Source organism: Solea senegalensis, linkage group LG5 (genome assembly GCF_019176455.1).
Source record: "Solea senegalensis isolate Sse05_10M linkage group LG5, IFAPA_SoseM_1, whole genome shotgun sequence".
Lineage (NCBI taxonomy): Eukaryota > Metazoa > Chordata > Actinopteri > Pleuronectiformes > Soleidae > Solea > Solea senegalensis.
Window position 1 is genome coordinate 21,151,701 of NC_058025.1, and position 18,442 is coordinate 21,170,142.

General features: G+C 40.5%; 1 protein-coding gene across 1 annotated transcript in view; it reads right to left on the reverse strand.

The window, feature by feature from the left end:
• The window catches only part of tmem8b (transmembrane protein 8B), a 42,815-nt gene extending 30,134 nt beyond the window's left edge, over window positions 1-12,681 (reverse strand). Inside the window, exons 1-5 of the mRNA XM_044027202.1 lie at window positions 12,292-12,681; window positions 7,506-7,695; window positions 6,916-7,123; window positions 3,147-3,280; window positions 2,445-2,713 (exon numbers count right to left, since the gene is read on the reverse strand). Of these exons, the coding sequence (XP_043883137.1) occupies window positions 2,445-2,713; window positions 3,147-3,280; window positions 6,916-7,123; window positions 7,506-7,695; window positions 12,292-12,385 (895 nt within the window). The 5' untranslated portion in view covers window positions 12,386-12,681. The remainder of the gene's footprint in view (window positions 1-2,444; window positions 2,714-3,146; window positions 3,281-6,915; window positions 7,124-7,505; window positions 7,696-12,291) is intronic.
• Window positions 12,682-18,442: the final 5,761 nt, after the last annotated feature.

An 18,442-nucleotide genomic window follows, 5' to 3' on the forward strand; every position in this document is an offset into this window, starting at 1 on the left:
AATAGTCCCTATCAATAAATCAAGCAACCAATGGCCAGCAAATCTCAAACAAGCAGGCAATTCTACGTGTATTATTATGCACGATAGGCAACTAAGTCTTTTGCAAATGTTTGAAATAATCCCCTTTGCCTGGCTTCCATAAAGTAAACAGCTAAGTTCGGCGCTGTATCATGAGACTAAATGAGATAAAGATTCACAGTAATTGCAAACAGTATGCTTTCACTCAACACAAAGCAACTCGCTGCAAAATAGTCTTTGATGGCAACTGGCAAAGTACCATTGAATATCATCAGTCCCCAAGAGGGTAGGAATTTTGTGTCTCAGTCTGCTTTTTTATTGTGTTGTGGTTTGCAATATTTTAATGTCCATTCAGGCAACTGAAACACAAATTTAACTTTGTTTTTTTAATGAGCACAATCTGTAAAATCAGTAAAGACCCAATTATACGGCACATGTTTACGTGTACTGTGTATGTGGGTGGAGTGAAGAGGATGTGTTGATTTAGTTTTATACAATTTCATATCCAAACAAAATGGGATTCTTTGTGATTTCACACACAGCATGGCACATAAATGCTCTTCAGTGACTAAACATCTATTGAAGGCAAGATACCTGTGACGAAAAAGAAAATGTATAAACAACAATTAGAAATAACAAGGCAACAACCTCGTTTTACCGTTCTGTAAATTGGACTGAATTGGAATGAGGACGTACTGTTTCAGACACCGTTCCAAACACTGACGGCCACTAACAGTGAGAAGGTTGGAGGAGGTGAGAGTTCCAGATGGTCTTTTCCTCTCAACCTGAGGTTTGCTTCAATTTAAATCCACAAAAGGTCAAGTAAGATTTGCCTGGCAGGCGGAGGGAGAGACAGTGTGAATAATTAGTGTCTGTGTTGCCATGGTGACAAAGTGCACTGTATAGTGTTGAACAGAGGGAGGGGATCACTACACAGAAGTGGACTTCCCACAGATTTGTGAGCTATCCCTGTGGAGTGTACTCAGTCCTCCACAAGCCCCAAAACAGCACTTAAGCACAGTAACACTGGCCTTTCAGACCTCCCATATGAATCCCCTTTGTTTGGGTCTTTTCTTGAATACGCCTCTTGATGGTGTCTCGATTGTGTCTGAGCAAAATCACATTCCCACCTCACATATTATGTGTAAGACAAGTGGAAACACTTAGAAAGCGTACGCGCAACACAGAGTCCTTCTTTCCAAGACGGAGAGCACAAAGTGAAATCCACATTCCTTTGTATTTTGAAAGAAGACGCTCAGTGTCCTCTAAAATACACTTCAAACGCGGGAGGAAGAAGGGAAAAATAATGAACAATACAACACTCGATTTGAATTCTCACAAAATCCCACAGAGAAGATCCCACAAAAGCTCAGTGAAACGCGAGAGGGAAATGTTGCAAATGATTTGACAATCCTGAGCAACCAAACACACACACCAAAAAGATTGTTGTGTGATGTGATGTGTAAAGAATGTTACTAAATGTAGGAGGATATTATTATGTAGCACTATGTAGGATATTATTTAAACATGCAAACTAATACTGCACAGACAGATTATTATTTCTTATTCTTGACTTTTTGCTCCTTTATACACATATATAGATATATATATACATATATATAAACTATAATGTATATATGTACATATATATATATTATATATATATATATATATATATATATATATATATATATATACATAATTATAGTTTTAACTTACACTTTGTTTTAGTGTTTAATATAACGTGGACATTTTTGACAAATTCTATATTGGTATACTTTTTAAAGCAGCTGTCAGTGAAATATTCGGCGTGGAGTGTTTACTCAAAGATATTGTCTCAGCCTTTTTTTTCTTTTTTTTTCAAGACATCAAGCATGATGCATGCAGACTGCATGACACTGACACCTATTGAATCATCGGCAAAGACACAAGTCATCAGCTGTGTGATGCGAGTTGGCAATGTCATTAGCAAGTGCCAGTGCAAGCAGAAGGTGAGTGGCACTCTGGCAATTGTTCTGTTTGTGTACACATAAGAGATGATGGATCATACACACATTATCATTTATATGTTTCCTCCATTGTATTTGACTGTGTCACGCTGGTTAATACATCATTTCAGATTGCATTTTCATTGATCAGTCAGTAGACATACTATTGTAGTAGTGCACACTATGAGGTGGTCACGCAGATATTTCTGACACTGTCGGAATAATTCTGTCTTTGAACCTCTCTCACAGGCACAACACCATAGAATGCCTACCAGTCTTCAGACAGTAAATCTCAGAGGAGTTCCATCTACACTTGTGAGGATAGGCCGAATGTCTGAAAATAAATGGAATGGAGGGGGGATACTACCAGCAGCAAGGAACATTCAACATGATCTGATTTCATAAATAAATATGACTTAAGACATTTAACACACTCACCTGTGACCTGCACCCCGATGCGGAAGTAGACGTCAGAATTACTCAGATACCTCTCCACCAGGATGTAGTACCACTGCTCCCAGGCAGGAACGACTGTGTCTAATTCACAAGGGTTCCACTCTCTGCAGTCGAGGGCACTTGAGTTATGAACTGGTGGTGCCCGCGCTCTTATCTTCAGCACCACTGGACAACTGTCGCTACTCTTGTTCTTGGTACTGCAGTTTACCAGCTGAACCTTTACCTTTGATATATAATTGGGGATGAACACCCTGTAAACAAGAACACACACACAAACACACACACATACACACGTTACAGGAAAGAAAAATACCAACGTAGTGTAGGCTGTACAGAACATGGATGGATGGATGGATGGATGGAGAGATGGAGAGATAGATAGATAGATAGATAGATAGATAGATAGATAGATAGATAGATAGATAGATAGATAGAGACAGACAGACAGACAGACAATCCGAGTCAACACTACACACATACGGAATTGCATCCATTGTAAAATGAAAATGCAGGACAGGCTTGTAGAGAGGACACGGAGAAAATCACAATGTACGTAAGAAGCAGATGAGGAAGTGGACTGAGGAGCAAGAAACGAGAAGAAACAATTTCTCTGAGAATGATTAAGTGATTTCACACCATCCCATCCTGACCTTTGGTTTTTGGAGGCTCTGTTGGAAGACTTACTTATAAAGTGCAGATCTGTTATGGATGGGGATCATTTGGTCAATGAAGTATCCAGGGTAAAGCACTGAAATCCCAATTAGCCTCTGGACAATGAGCTGAGGTTGGAACAGATACTGGCATTCCTCCGACAGACCCTACAAACATAACAATGCAGTTGATTAGATTGTGTTATAGTGGTTAACCCCAGTAAAGAGGAGACTGGTTATCATTCAGACTGGCTGAAAATTCCTAATGGACCGTGTGCATAAAGCCTGTCATCCTTCAGGATTAATATCACTCTGTCCTCCCACCGCCTGCCACACAGTGCAACACACAGCTATTGTTTCACCCGTGTTGTTCTGAGCCATTAATGCTCGATGTGCAGTTCTCTGTGAGATGAGCCCAGACGCACAGTGATTTAGAGCCAGCCGACTGTGCATCGTCTCTACACATGATCTGCTGTAAAATGTGTTTTGAAAGGGGCTGGAGGCCTTTTCCATCCACTTCAAAAGGACAGGTGTGAATGCCAAATGAGGTTCTTCATTTCTGTCAAGTGATCACTAACCCATCCTGCTCCAGCCACGATTACTGTGGCGTGTCATTAGTCCGGGAGCCGCTGAGGTGACCCTTTGATTTATTACCACCCATCGGTTGGACCTGTACATGTGTCTTCTCGAGCAAGACAGGTTTTAATTAGGGTTCATCCAATATGAGATGGTGAAGGCCAATGTTTTTACTCTCTATGTACAGACAGCTTTGATGGTGTTCAATGCCTTGAAATAGCACATTTTTAATGCCAAAAATATCAACATATATTAGCCCACAATTTCAGTCAGGACCGGAAGAAAGGAAGAATTTATTGCAGGGATAGAAGGCATGAGATTGTAAAACTGTAAATAATTAACTATAAACAACAGTGTGTTTGGTCTTGGGATGAATAATTCTAATCTCCGTGTTATCACAAACACTGTTACTCAGATATGAGTTCATCCTGTACAAATTTGTAGACACATGGAAGATGGACAGGATAATATTAATCCATCCATTGTCAACTGCTAATCTGAGATCGAGTCACGGGAGGATAATATTCAATATCCTAAATGACTCATCATCTCCTTTCCTCATTTACACTAAGCTTGTATGGTGTGAGTGCAATGGCAAAGTCAAGGTACCAGGTACATCGCGATCTCCTGGAACATTATGTTGCTATTTGTCTTATCAGTTTAACTAAACGCCCTCTTCTGCAGCTGGTTCTGCCCAATGCATGGATTTAAAAGGTAGTGGGCTGAGACCTGAGGGTTAGGGTTGAAAGAAAGAGTGCACCAATAGATCACAATATGTATAATTTCACGACTTAACTAAGCTGTACTAAACTGGGAAGATTAGTACACCTGGATCAACAAATATCACTACTACACACCCATGTATGTTGGTTTTGCCCTGAAATAAGTGGTTGAGGGGGTTAGTTACACTTTTGCAAGTTAAAGTACATGAGAAAATAAAAAAATTAAATAAAATCAGAATTTGTACGTAAATGATAGACTCTGGAATTTGAAGCTAATGTGCTAATGTGCAATTGTCTGAAATTTGTATTCTTTTTAACAGATATCAGCGAGCAATTTATAACATCACTTGATTTATGACATCAGTAAACATTTTCCAGTGGAGTTAATGGTTCCAATCACTAAATTTAGGTCTTCATCAACACAGCGTGATATCAATTTGGTGAATTATGGTCCCATTTAGAGTCGTATCGACGATTGATTATGCTTTAAGGCACGGCTACGGTGTGGCTGTCCTCACACTCTCAGCAAAAATCCACCCCTCTCTTCTTCCACCCTCTTGTTTCCAAACACCAAGATAATGTGTATATAGTGTAAAGTGTAGAATTCAAAGATTCAAAACAGCAGCTCACAAACAATTGACACTGTGGCTTGCTACTTGTTGCTTGAGGCGTTTTTTTCCATTCACCTGGCTCCATTCACCTGTGCCGACTGTGATGCATCCTAACATTGTCCCTTGCAAAGGATACATCAAAAGAAAAAAATGATATTCCTTAATAAATGAATAATATTCTTTTCTAATGATACTTAATAAATATTTCATGTGTTCAGTGTGTCTCTCATTGATGCTGATCACATTGTTCTGCCTTTTGTGTGCTGTGTTTTCCCCCAGTGCACATGAAGCAGACCAATCCGTTTGTACATGACATGCTGATGCAACTTTTGATGACAGTTGTGATTGTTGCTGCACTTATTCCAGCCAATTAAAAAACACCAAAATGGAAGCTCAACAGAAAACCTCTCTGAGAAATAAATTGCCTGAAATGGAATTCAGCAGGTGTTTATGCAGACAAAAGGGAGAACATGATAAGATGACAAAAACTCTCAGAGACTGTTCTGCCTTTTCAAGCTCTGCGGCACAAAGTGGAATACTAATCTCATCATTTTCAATCATGATGGGGAGTTAGGTACTGATGAGGAGAATGTTTTACATGTAAATGACATGAAAACCACGTTACATTACACAACCATAAATAAGATTCTGTATTTTCATTCTCTTTTACACAACGTCCAACAATGATTTTATGCAGATTCTGTATCAGATGTGTGTTTTTGAGGTTGCGTTATTGTGTTGACAGGAAATGAAAACGGACATATACAGCCAGATTTTGTTTTGGTTCATTTCTATTAACTATCAGTGTGCAGATAAATGAATAAAAAAAAAAGCCAATACATTTCAGTTAAAAATGTTCCATCTCTTTTGGTCTCCACACTTAGTGTTTACCTGCAGGAAAACTAAGCTTAGTGATCAAACAAGAAATGGAAACCAGGAGATGAATGAAGAGTAACTCTAACGATTTGCTGCCTTTTTTTTCTGTGGCTTACTTTCAACCTGGCATTTGTGATTTTGGGAAATGTCTCAACAACTCCATGCATTTATTTGTCTGCAGATAAATAATGCAACAGCTTTGGTGATCCCTTAACTTTTCATTTGGCGCCCACACCAGAATTAAATATTTATACTTTAATAATTAAAAAAGGTAATAAAAGTAATTTGTAATACAACAGCAACCTACCACCCACTGGTTTGTGAACTGCCAGGTTGAAGCTGGGTTTTACTACCACAAGAGACCATAGTGTGAATGAGAAGGCAGGGTGGAGCTGGAGAAGGAGCAAGGGGTGGGTCTTACTGAGAGCTTGTTGCCCCTAAAGTCACAATGCGTGACATTTGCTGTCAATCACACCATAGCCACCCCCAAAGCATACCCTGTTTTAGAATCTGTTTGACTCTAAAAGTTACCATTATTTCTGAAAATTGAATTGGAGCTGCCCCTGATGGCCATTCAAGTGAATGTTTCAGAAACCTCCACATTTGGCTTTGTGTTCTGAGCTGTATTTTGTGTTTAGAGCCGATTACATGCCACCTCACAAATAGTATTTTGTACTCTGTCAAAGCACCACTCACCCATCCCAGTGTGCCAAACCACCAGCACAACAGTAGTTTCAAGATCTTATTAAAGGAAGAATATGGTGATTATCTTAAGCAGTTCAAGTGAGAATAGCTAAAAACAAAAGGAAAAAGTGTGGGTGTTTGTATGTATTTCGGAACTCTGTCACTGAGCCATTACGATTTACCTTTACGATTTACGACAGGAATAAGTGTCAAGATAAAAGGTCTAGTGTGGTGCAAAAAGAAAAACAGTAGTATACTGCCATATAAACAACCCACAGGTTCAAATCTCGATATTATACAATTATAATATTTTGTGATAAATGCTCTGGCTCACCTTGACAGAGATCTTGCCTTCATCCTTCGGTAAATGAGCTGCTAGGAACCAGTCTCCGGGGAGCGGGCTGGTCACATTGAATGCTCCTGTCGTGCGGTTTGGTAGAGTCCAGGTCAGAGTCACAGCAAAGGATCCTGGGACGACCGTGTCCCGAGGGAAGCGGGTGTACAGGGGGTTGATTACTGGTGGAGCCCCCGACCTGAAGTACCTATAATATCATAAAATTCAATGTCATAATATTTTCAAAAAACAGCAGATATCCATTCATCGCAAAACGGTGAATTTGAAGGAAATAAATAATAAAAACAGGCAGAGGAAATTAAAAGCTAAAAGCAGCAAACGCTTTAACAACACTTCCACTTTATGTCAAGGCTGCCAAGTAATAGCTGACACTGCTCAGGGCTAACCAGCAGCTATATCCTTTTTCCCCCTGAGGTAAAGTATATAATGTACCTCCTATTATTATCTACACCCTACAATGGAAGCAGATTCAAACATCAGCAAGCGAAAGACAAAACAAAATGCCTTTGGTTTAACCCACGCATCATCAAGAGAAATTAAAAGTCAGATTTTTTTTTTTTTTTTCTTACACAGTCACATTGCGGTTTGGGCAACTGTCTCCAAACGTGCCCCCTTGCTCCTTGAAGGTGATGAGGTTCCATACGGCCATCATGGTGTCATCAGGCACATTGAAGTGGAACAGTTCCACACTGGCAAACGAGTTGAAAGCATTGAGTTTACGAGGCGTGCGGGTGAAGTATTCAGTCACAAAAAGGCAATCTGTGGGAAGAACAACAAGAGATATGTGTGGGGATGAACACAGGGTCAGCAAAGCAGGGAACAGCCAGGAGGACCGAGCTGGGAGGTGTCTCTGAAAACACTGATTAGGTGATTGCAAAGACAAAATGGGTCCCAAAGTCCTGTTGAATGCACAAGGATGAATGAAAAGAAAGGGCAGAGGCTCTATTCAAGGCTCTCCTTGTCAACACACGGTTGTGTCACCAGACAAGATGGCATGTAAACAACTATCTCTGGGGTTTACAGAGAATGGTCTGAAAAAGAGCAAATATCCAGTAATAAGCAGCAGTAATCTGGACGAAAATGCATCAATACCCTAGGTAAGAGGAAAATGACCAGGGTGCTTTGAGATGACTGAAAACTAACAGTAAGTCAAGTATCCACTCGTCACAAGAAGAAGACCATCTCTGAATGCACATGTTGGACCTTGGAGCAGATGAGCTACAGCAGGAGAAGACCGCACTGGGTGCAACTCTGCACATACAGTAGGTGCACTGTATGGATGAATGAAGGTAAGTGTTAACTGTTCACATGAGATCACCTCATTCAAGAATGAAAGGAATCATACATTAAGTCTGCAGTCACGCTTGGCAGAATCAGGTTGTTGCCACTGCACCACTTTGAGCTAAATGCTGACATCAGCCCTCTGACATGGTGGTATTTCATCTTGTTCTAGCATTGTTAATATGATAACATGCTAATTGTCTAAAGGTTTCGCACTGCACGGTGCCACTGAGATTTATGGATATGCCAGTAGTTTCGCAAGAATCTAGTAAAGGTAAAATCAAATTTAGACCTGATGATGGTGCTGCATGAAAAGCAAAGGGATCATGAACAGTCAAGTCCACCACTGTCTGCAGTAGATTATTTTGCCAGTAAATCTACAGGTAGATGTTGAGATATTCCTCAAAATACACTAAAAGAAAATATACCTCAGGGTGATGTTATAGAAAATAAGTTGTGGTATCACTGATGTCTTTATAATTAATCCTCTGGAGACCATGATATCTGGCAGCCCATCCAACCGCTAAACTAATCAGCAGACAAATTCCCATCCACAGAAATACATTCCTATCAAAGAGATAAGATGAATGCATGTGCTTGTAAAGGCTGAATCCTCAATAGAAGCATTTTGTGATTCTCGTAACAAGGGCACAAGCAGACCCTCTATAGGAACATCAAGGTTCTCCTTGAACCCAGCGAGCTGCAGAAAATGGCATCATTTAAACATATTAGCACAGACTTGAACTCCTTTTAAATCAGCTGAGGAGATGCATGTGTATGCAGCTTCACTCTCATAATGTTAAATCCTTGGATTACATCCATTGAAGGCTCTGCATATAAAAGCAGCAGAAAAAAGTGACAGGTGTAATCTTCCATATTACCTACGCAAGCTGTGCTTGGCAGTCAGCACACACAGCTGGGATGTGTCAGTTAATTGCAATATAAGGACACACTGCATCTCATCGATAAGTGTTATAAATACAAACATGAGGAGATAACAAATACACTGCAGAATTTCACGGGAATAGGTGAAGACATTTTGATATTTCACTGGGGGAAGAATGTTTTATGTCTCTTATAACACACTCCGTCTGTGTTTCACTGTGTTTCAAGTACAATTTGTCTCCTCCAGACGTCGTAGTCGCACAACACCATTTAGGAGAAAGCAATGAAGAACCTGTGCCACTAAAACAGCGTGAGCCTAATTGATCTGAGTTGTGGGTAAAGCCTCGTCTTCCAGAAAAACGTTGCTATTTTACTTTTCCACAAACCATTGGAAAACGCGAGGGTTACATTTTGTACAGGAAGATGTTTGACACGACGCTTTCATGCGTCATGTCAAATCTTTTTGGAGTGATATATCTGTCATGGAGTTGAGGAAATATTCTCACACAGAGGCGGAGGAGCCAGTGGTGGTAACATAAAACATAATGTGAGAGTAAGACGTCTGCGGCACAGCAGACCACGGTAAATTCAAGGTCAGGGCCAAACATTAGTGTTTTCTTTTACCCTGTGACAGATGGTGTTTGTGTCCATTTTACAGGGTTATGAGGACATTGTAATATTTCCCTGGCTGTTACCTGGTGCAGCCGAAGCACATTCATAAGCAGCAAATGGTATCATTGCCCCAGTTTCCGCCAAAAGCAGTTAAAGCACCGTTTGTTTGTTTGATGTACATGTTTGTAGAAATGTAAAATGCATCGTTGTGGTTCACAAACATGAGCTCACACATTTCTGTGGTTTGCAGAGAAGTGCAATAGCAACATGGTGAGTAAGCTCACTTTAATAATGCTGTAGTTTTCATGACATGTTAATGCCTTCTGCTTTTTAAATTGATGATGAAACGGAGTAAAGAACACCAAGTGACCCTTTACAAAGGGGAGGAAGTGCTGAGGCGTGGGTGCAGTAAGGAAAAGCATTGTGTTCCAATGTGTGTGTTCATAAAAACGAGGGGGAAAGGGCTCTGCTCTGCTCCTCTGCCCAAACACTATTACCAGTGCTCAACACTCGCAGTGGCTCTCACGTATGGAGGCAATCCTGAATACTAAAGGAGGAAGAAACAGAGAAGAATGAGGCCGTCTAGCTGTCAAGGAGCTGACGTCTCAAACCATTCAAAGCTTCCAGCCTCCATCTGGTCCAACACAAGCCTTCTTTATTTTTTACAAGTCTTCTTTTAGCATTTTATTGCCTATGATTGATGCTGGGAACAAACTTCCCTTAAACACCACTGGAGTCTACATTGATGAGAAAAATGACAGCTTGCGATCCCAAAGAAAAGTTAATAGTATTGATTACCACAAAATACACACTTGGATAAAAGACTGGATGTGATAGGCGCTTACACCAATAATAAGTCTTAAAATCCACATGAACTGTTGTAGAATGTGACCATTAAAGAACCTAAGTCCTGGATACCCCAGAGGGAGCTCTGCGATGGTTATTATTCAAACTTTCTTGTCAGACCTTTTCTAAGATATTTCCCATTTCTTGTTTTAGCATGTAAATATATTTAAATAGTATTTAAAATATTCACCCTCTCACAACTTTAACACCGGCACACTGTGGGATTTGCAAGTGCACACTGCCTCAGGTATAAATGGATCACAGACAAAATAATATCATATCATTCATTTCAAATCCCACATGTCAATTTATTAATAAACAGCTCGGAATGATAAACTCGCATATTGACTTTCATACATCCAAAATGTAGCCAGTGAACAATCCAGCAGCCTCATGCAATAACTCCATCTAAATATGCTTTGTGTTTGGCAGCTAAATAAAGACATTTCACCTGAGGATTAAGGCGTCAGAATGCTTACAGGTTTTCTTACAGCACAGTTGTGAAGTCTAATCTCTTCAACGAGTGCCTCTTTACTGTTTTACCCAGCGGCTAGAGGCTTAATATAGACATAATCCTGCTTTATGTCATCTCAACAACGGATTCATCCTTGAATGTTTAGCTTTAAACTTCATTAAACCTCTGCTCTATTGCCTTTCCAATTATGTTTTAGGATTTTAAAATGAACCATCATGTAACAGTAACAAGAATTTAACAACGATTCCCATTCTGTGTGATACAGAAAGACCCAACACCTCAGACGCCACACTCCCCACCTCACAGACGGCAAGACCAGAGTTGTCACACAATCATCCACAGTTCAAACTGACATTCGGGCTCTATATTTCTTAGAGAGGATGAACTGACTTCCAGCTTAAGACCAAAACAACAGGCGGTCCAACAAACGTCTTTGACGAGGAAAAACGTTCACTTTATATAATATTATTTACGTCCTTCCAAAACATAATAACAAAACTCTACGGTGGGGTAAACTGGTGGACTGGAGCAAAACAGCAACAAGTCAATGAGGGGACTGCAACACAGACCTGATCACAGTCAGTGTAGTGTGTGGTGTAGTGTGTGGGGTGGGAGTGGGTGGGGGGGGAACAAGAGAAAAACACTCATCGTATTTGATGTTCTTAAATACAAACAAAGAATAATAGAAATTGTAATGTATTGTAAATTAAAAGGATTTTACTCACGCTATCCTATTCAGTTTGATTTCACTTCAATATATAATTAACCCATTAAATGCAGGAAATGTAATGGCTTGACTTAAACAAAAAAAATCAGCTTAAATGTTTACACTAAACACCTTTACACACTTCTTTAACAAAGCAAAGGCAATGACAGACACTGACATACAAACAGCCTAAAGGAAAGACAGCTGTGACAGCGTCCAGTCTGCTGTGTTGTCTTGTGGCCACATTCAGCCTTGAGGATCTCAGCCTATGGAGCCTATGGAGCGTATCTGTCAATGTGTTAATTAACCACAACCTTCCTCCGGCGCCACGGAAGCTACAGTGTGTGTCCGTGGAAAGCGTCTCGCTTGTGGATAAAAGCGGGAGCGGTGGATGTTGGTGGAGGATGGATGGATGGATGGATGGATTTAAAGAAGGGACGCGGGGATGCGACTGCTGCTGCTGCTGCTGCTGCTGCTGCTCCGAGAGCATTTCAGCACCACGACAAAAGGAACAGCTCCCGTGGAACAAAGTGAAAGGAGAGACACTCACCTCCGAGCGCGCAGAAGAAACACAGCGCGGCGCAAACACGCAAGAGAAGCCGCGGAGGGCTACATCCTGAGCCGCGACGCTCCAGCTGCCACATCGTTAAAAGTGAAATGTTGAGTAAGAAGGGCTCCAGCCCGGGTGCAGATCTCAGCCGCTGTGCTGCTCTACATTTTTTCAATTTTTTTTTTTTCCTTTTTTTTCCCTACGACCAGCTGTTTGTGCATGACGTAATTGAGACGACGTCGGGACGGCGCCTCCTCTCTGGCTTTGATTTGACAGTCTCAATATGGCGACTTTTCTCATTGGACCCTCGGCCCTGTCAGTCCGGAGGACGGTGCAGACGTCGAATGCACCACGGAGCTCGTCACCTCGCTGCCCGGACCGCCACACACACACACACACACACGCACACATGCACGCGCACACGGGGCCAATTTAGGACTACAGAGACCGCAGCTGCCCCCTGAGGCTGCAGCTTTTTCTATGGACCTCAAGTTAAGTAATAAATAAATAGTGATCTCGTGTTGTAGCCTTCACATAAAATAAAATGTTGTATGACATCCTCTCTGGCTTTGATTCTAAGAAGATGACAGTATAAGATGAGAAATTAGTCAAAAGTGGTTGGTTTGGGGAGATTATCAGAGTTCGTATTTATATAGTACTTTTCTAGCCTTGATGACCATTTAAAGCCGCTTTACACTACACCCGTGCACTCACACTTTCATACAGTGCATCTATGTGCAGCACCATGGGGTCAACATGTGGGGCCACATCGGCATGTGGACTAGCAGAGCTGAGGAATCAAACTCACAACCTTTCAGTTGAATGACAACTCGCTCTACCACTGATCTACCATGTCACCCATGATGTCTGTCTATGTAGAGTGATATGTGATATCCGCCCGGTTTGCCATTGATGCATACATGTGATTTGGTTGACTATGTGGCCTGTGTTGGAGAAATGTGTTGTTTCGATTGGCTGACGCACATTTCTCAACCGTGGGCACGCGCAAGGCGAGAAAAGTGAAGCATTGGACCAACAATGCAGTGCAGTAACGCCTGACTCTCCCCCATTCAAAGTTACAGAGCCCCAGACATTTTATGGGATATAGGTATGATATCCATCCATCCATCTTCTACCACTTTATCCTCCACATGAGGGTCGCGGGGGTGGGGGGGCACTGTGCCAACCTCAGCTGACATAGGGCGATATGCGGGGTAGGGCGAACAGCAACGTAACCCCGCCTCTGTCTTACTGTATTAAGCTCTGCTCACCAAGCAGAAAAAACATTTCAACAACAGAAGTAGTTGCCAAGACTTGTACCGCCAACCGATGGTGAAGTCAGATACTCCGGCGACATGTGACGCACCCTTCGGCACACGGAAGTATACCAGGGCCTTGAGCCAACTTGACTTCTGCGCCTCCTCTAGTCTCGGTTTCCAGCTTTGGAAAAATCTGACCTATGAGCAGTTTAGAGAGCGAATATGCTCCCATCGGGTGTTTCTAAAAGAAAAACGGACAATAAAACACGTGTCAATATGGACAAAGACTTTTGGAAATGGGGATATTGTCTCATGTCACGCTTCGCATATGAAACGTGCATCCGTCCATGGTCATCTGGTGGGAGGGGCTCCAGACAGAGCCTCCATCACAATTCACTACCGAAAATCCAAATCTACATATATTAACACAGTTTTTAAAATAAAAACCTGCAACCATGTTAGTCACAGATTCACTGCCTACTACAGCTTTAAGTGTCAAACTGAGTCAAATTTTACATTGAATAACTTTAAACTTTTTTTTTTTCTCATTTTGAACTACTGACATGTTGTAAATGAAATGAAAATATGAGACAGGAAGTGACTTCTTGAATTCCAGGCAAACCTGTAGCTGCAATAATGGTTAATTCATAACAATTTAAAACCCAAATTGGGGCAGCCTGTGGCCAAGGGGAAAGGGAACTTGACTTGTAACCGGAGGGTCGCCGGTTCAAATCCCCACCCGGCCAAAAAGGGCTGGGGTACTCCTGAGCAAGGTACCCAATCCCCGGGCGCCACTCAGTGTGGCAGCCCACTGCTCCTACTTGTAGGATGGGTCAAAATGCAGAGGAATACTTTCCCTAAGGGGATTAATAAAAACTAACTAACTTTAAATAAGAGTTTAAAACTGGTAACTGGTTTGAATTTACAGTTAAGTGTACCTTAATTTAATTTAAGGCACGGTGCTTAACACATGTATTAGACCTCCTCATAAAAACAAGAAAACATACATATTTTAGAAATCTTTCAAAAACCTGTTTATTTGGCAAATAATAAACTGAATTTATCTATTTATACCGACATTTGAGCTGACTCACCGGGCTTCTCTGAGAAGTCATAAATGAATAAAGCATAACATTCAACCACTAACAATATTTTTTTCTGTTCCGGAATGCAAGTGAATAACTATAATTTGACATCTTACCCAAGAAATAATAATGTGACTACTTTTTTTTTAGTTTTTTTGTAAAACAGCACATTTCTAAATTCATGGATAACAATAATAATTATATTTTAGCATTAAAAATATCATTTAGGTTAATCAGCTTCTGCATTCAGTATAAAGTATATATACTGTATTACTGGTGTGCTGACCATTACAGAAAGATAAATGATTACCAATTATGTTAGTTTAGGGCAGCTGTGGCTTTGGGTGGTGGTCAATCTGGAAAGCTCTAGATGAGCCACAACATTAATGTTAGGGTCAGTCCATGTACTGTATATGTATATATATACAGTATGTACACGTATCCTATACTTTGAGTGACACAACCTGTATCACACAAAAACAAGATACATTTCCTTAATTGCTATTTGTTCATCCTCTACATGTCACCTTTTACAAAGGTTTTTTTTTAGTTTTTTTTACATTTTTATTACCATTTTTTCATCCACATTAAAACACAAAAAGCTAACTCTGAAGCATTTAAATACAATCCAAATGTATGGGAGGGGGAAAAATGACATTTCTTACCAGTGTTTGCATCAGACAATAATCCATTAACACTAAATCTTCAGTCATGATTATTTTTAGGCTGTGGGGTGACTTCATCATGAGTCATAACCGTCCATGCAGATCAGTCACAGCGCGGACCAGCTCCTGCATCAGTCGGGTACAATTTAAAGGATTTAAAACGACTGAATGAATCAGAAAACTGGATTGTGAGCAGATCATGATAACAGTGGATCAATTTCATCATAAAAGAATCCTGTCTGCAATACATGTTTCTTTTTCAAGGTGAATTAGTGTAATTAGTCTAATATTTAACATTTATCTTAAAAGATAAGATAAATATAGATAAAATAGACAAATATTAACTGTGAAAGGATACAGTAGTAGAGTATTAATGCCCTGCATTCAAATAGAGGCGTTTACTGTGTTCAGACGAGCACATTTGACTTCTCTCACACAAACAGTCTATTAACTCTCGCCGTTAGTTTAAAATGAACGACGAGATTACGTACAATGTCGATTCAAAGTATGCACAAATTGGATTTAAAGTGTTACCGGTGAAGTGAATAGCACAAAACCTGCACAGACGTGTAGTTCACATCATTCACTACAGTAGTTTTCATTCAAATATTTGCAAAATAAATAATAATAACAATCACATGACATAATGCAGTGAAAATATTCAGATTTGAGATTATTCTAAAGTACCAAATTTGTTTCATAAATGGATACAAGAGGAAAGGTATTGGGCTTGTAACCGGAGGATCGCAGGTTCACATTTCCGGTCTGGGTTGAGGGCTGAGGTGGCCCTGAGCAAGGCACTGGGCGCAGATAAGTACTCGTGTGCCCAGCTTGTGTGTGATGGGTTAAATGCAGAGATCAAATCTACCGTCACTAATTGGTGTGTGTGCAAATCAAACTAATTCTATGTGTGCAGAGGGCATCTCCCTTCAAGCTGTTGGTTGCAATTACAATGAATGTAATTAGCTCTAGCATTAGCCCCGAGGCAAACAGTTGCTGGGTAAGGTGAGCGACCACAGATAAGCACGTAATGACACTTGTTTGGTTTGAACTACAGATGCACTAATACCAATATTGGGTATCAGGTCCGATGCTGCCCTTGTGTACTCCTATTAGTGTTTGTAAAACTGCTTTGATACCACTTCACGGATCTTCAAGTGAGGTGAGCAGTAATAACCGGATGTTTCAGTGTGGAAATACTTGAACCCTTTAACATGCAAGCACACTTACATTACCATAATTACGCAACGGTCTGTGCGGTCGGAACAATTCCAAAGGTTTCTGAAAGCTGAGAAGTTGCAAGTCCAATCCAACATGTGGTTATTATGGTTATTAATAATTCTATAATAATAAATTATGGAATTTCACTCGCACTGTTGCAGGAACCTGGCGAATCTGCATCTTTGTCACCAGAGAGAGAACAATTAGAAAAACACCTGCTCATAGTTTCCATTTTTTTGGCCTGTTTTGGGACATTGAGACAAAAACTCTAACAAATGTAATTGTACATTGTTTGATTTTCTTCATTTGAAATTAGAGCAAATTGTAAAAAACTGCCAGATATTGAAAGTTATTCTGGAAAAATGGGCAATGGACATTTTCTGGTTAAAATAAGCAAAATGAAAAGTCCAGACGGACATGTCGAGGCTTTGCTTTTAAACGGTTAATCTAAGAACTAATGACTATTGACCCACCTAAAAACAAGAATCATCTTCTAAGTTGTTTAACATATCTTGTATGGGAGTGTACAGCAAAAATAAAGGAATTGGCTTCACTCTGTAAATGTTTAAACAGTAACAGACAGTAACATCTAATATTGTGTTTTTGTTCACAGTCGAAGTGAGGAAAATAACGGTATTATTGTTCTCAAGGTCCCAAGTTAGAACACACCATAAGTTGTGTTTTCAGGATGTTCTGTGTGCGATTCTCCATGTCATGAGTTCACGGGCTGTGCTTTAATGCAGCGACCCACAGATTTTTGCCCACCGAGCTTTTCCTCCTCCTGGACTTCCCAGGGCCTGTTCTCACAAATGTGCGAGACAACGATTGCGTTTGTTTTGGTCCGACATGCTGTGGCTCAGTGTTGCATTATGTAGCTTCAAGTCATCCGATGTGTCCGGATGATGTTTCAGAGAATTCAAAAAAACAGCATCAACAGAAATGCAGCAGCGAGCGCTTGAGAATATGCTGTTCCTCGTTGTGCCTGTGATAACTGGCACAAATATAACACCATGCACTGCTGGGAACAGTCAAAGTTTACACTGAAGTTTTCTTTAAACTTTCCCGAGCCCCCTGGATACCACAGCCCACGCACAGCAACACATCGTGTCTGGCTAGACTTGCCATTAAATGCTGCAACAATCAGCTCGGCTTGAACGTCACATTGCTCTGCGTCTGACTAAAACAGCCTGCAGTATCTTTATTCAGCTGCAGACATGATTCATCACGATAATGCAGGGACTCACTGACATGATGGGAACAGAATAGATTTCTAAGGGAAAGGTTACGGGGCCAGGTATCACACTTCAGCCCTTTAATGTGGAATTATGTGGTTTGAGGATTTTGTGAGACACCATGTTGATGAGAGCATCTGTCTGTGCGTCTGGCCACCTGTCCTAATAGCCCTTAAATACATGTGCTGGGAAAGTGAATGGCTGAAGCCAACTGTTGAACAGACTCAGACATATCGGTAATGGCATAATTTGGACTTAATGCACAATTTAAATACTCAGGTTTATATGACCCTACTTTACACAGGAAATTCAAATTCTTTTTCTCGGTGCAATTACTTAACAAGACAAATGATAAATTGTCAGACTGGACAGACACCAGCAAACGTAATAATTGTTGGATTAAAAAAAATGTATAATGGGTTACAGAGAACGGTCTTTGATAACATATTATTCAGCCAAATTATGATAGTTAAGATCTGTTGTATTTCTCTAGTGCCATTTGCCTTCGTCTTATAATTATCACATTTGCCATCAAGGTACCAATTCACACAATTATGTTAAGATAGAATAAATAACTACAGCAAGAAGATCCCTGTTCAATTCTTGCTTTGACTGGACTCTGCCTGTGTTAAGTTTGCATGTTTTTCCCGTTTAATCCCCATTTTCCCATTAATCATAGTTGTAAATGC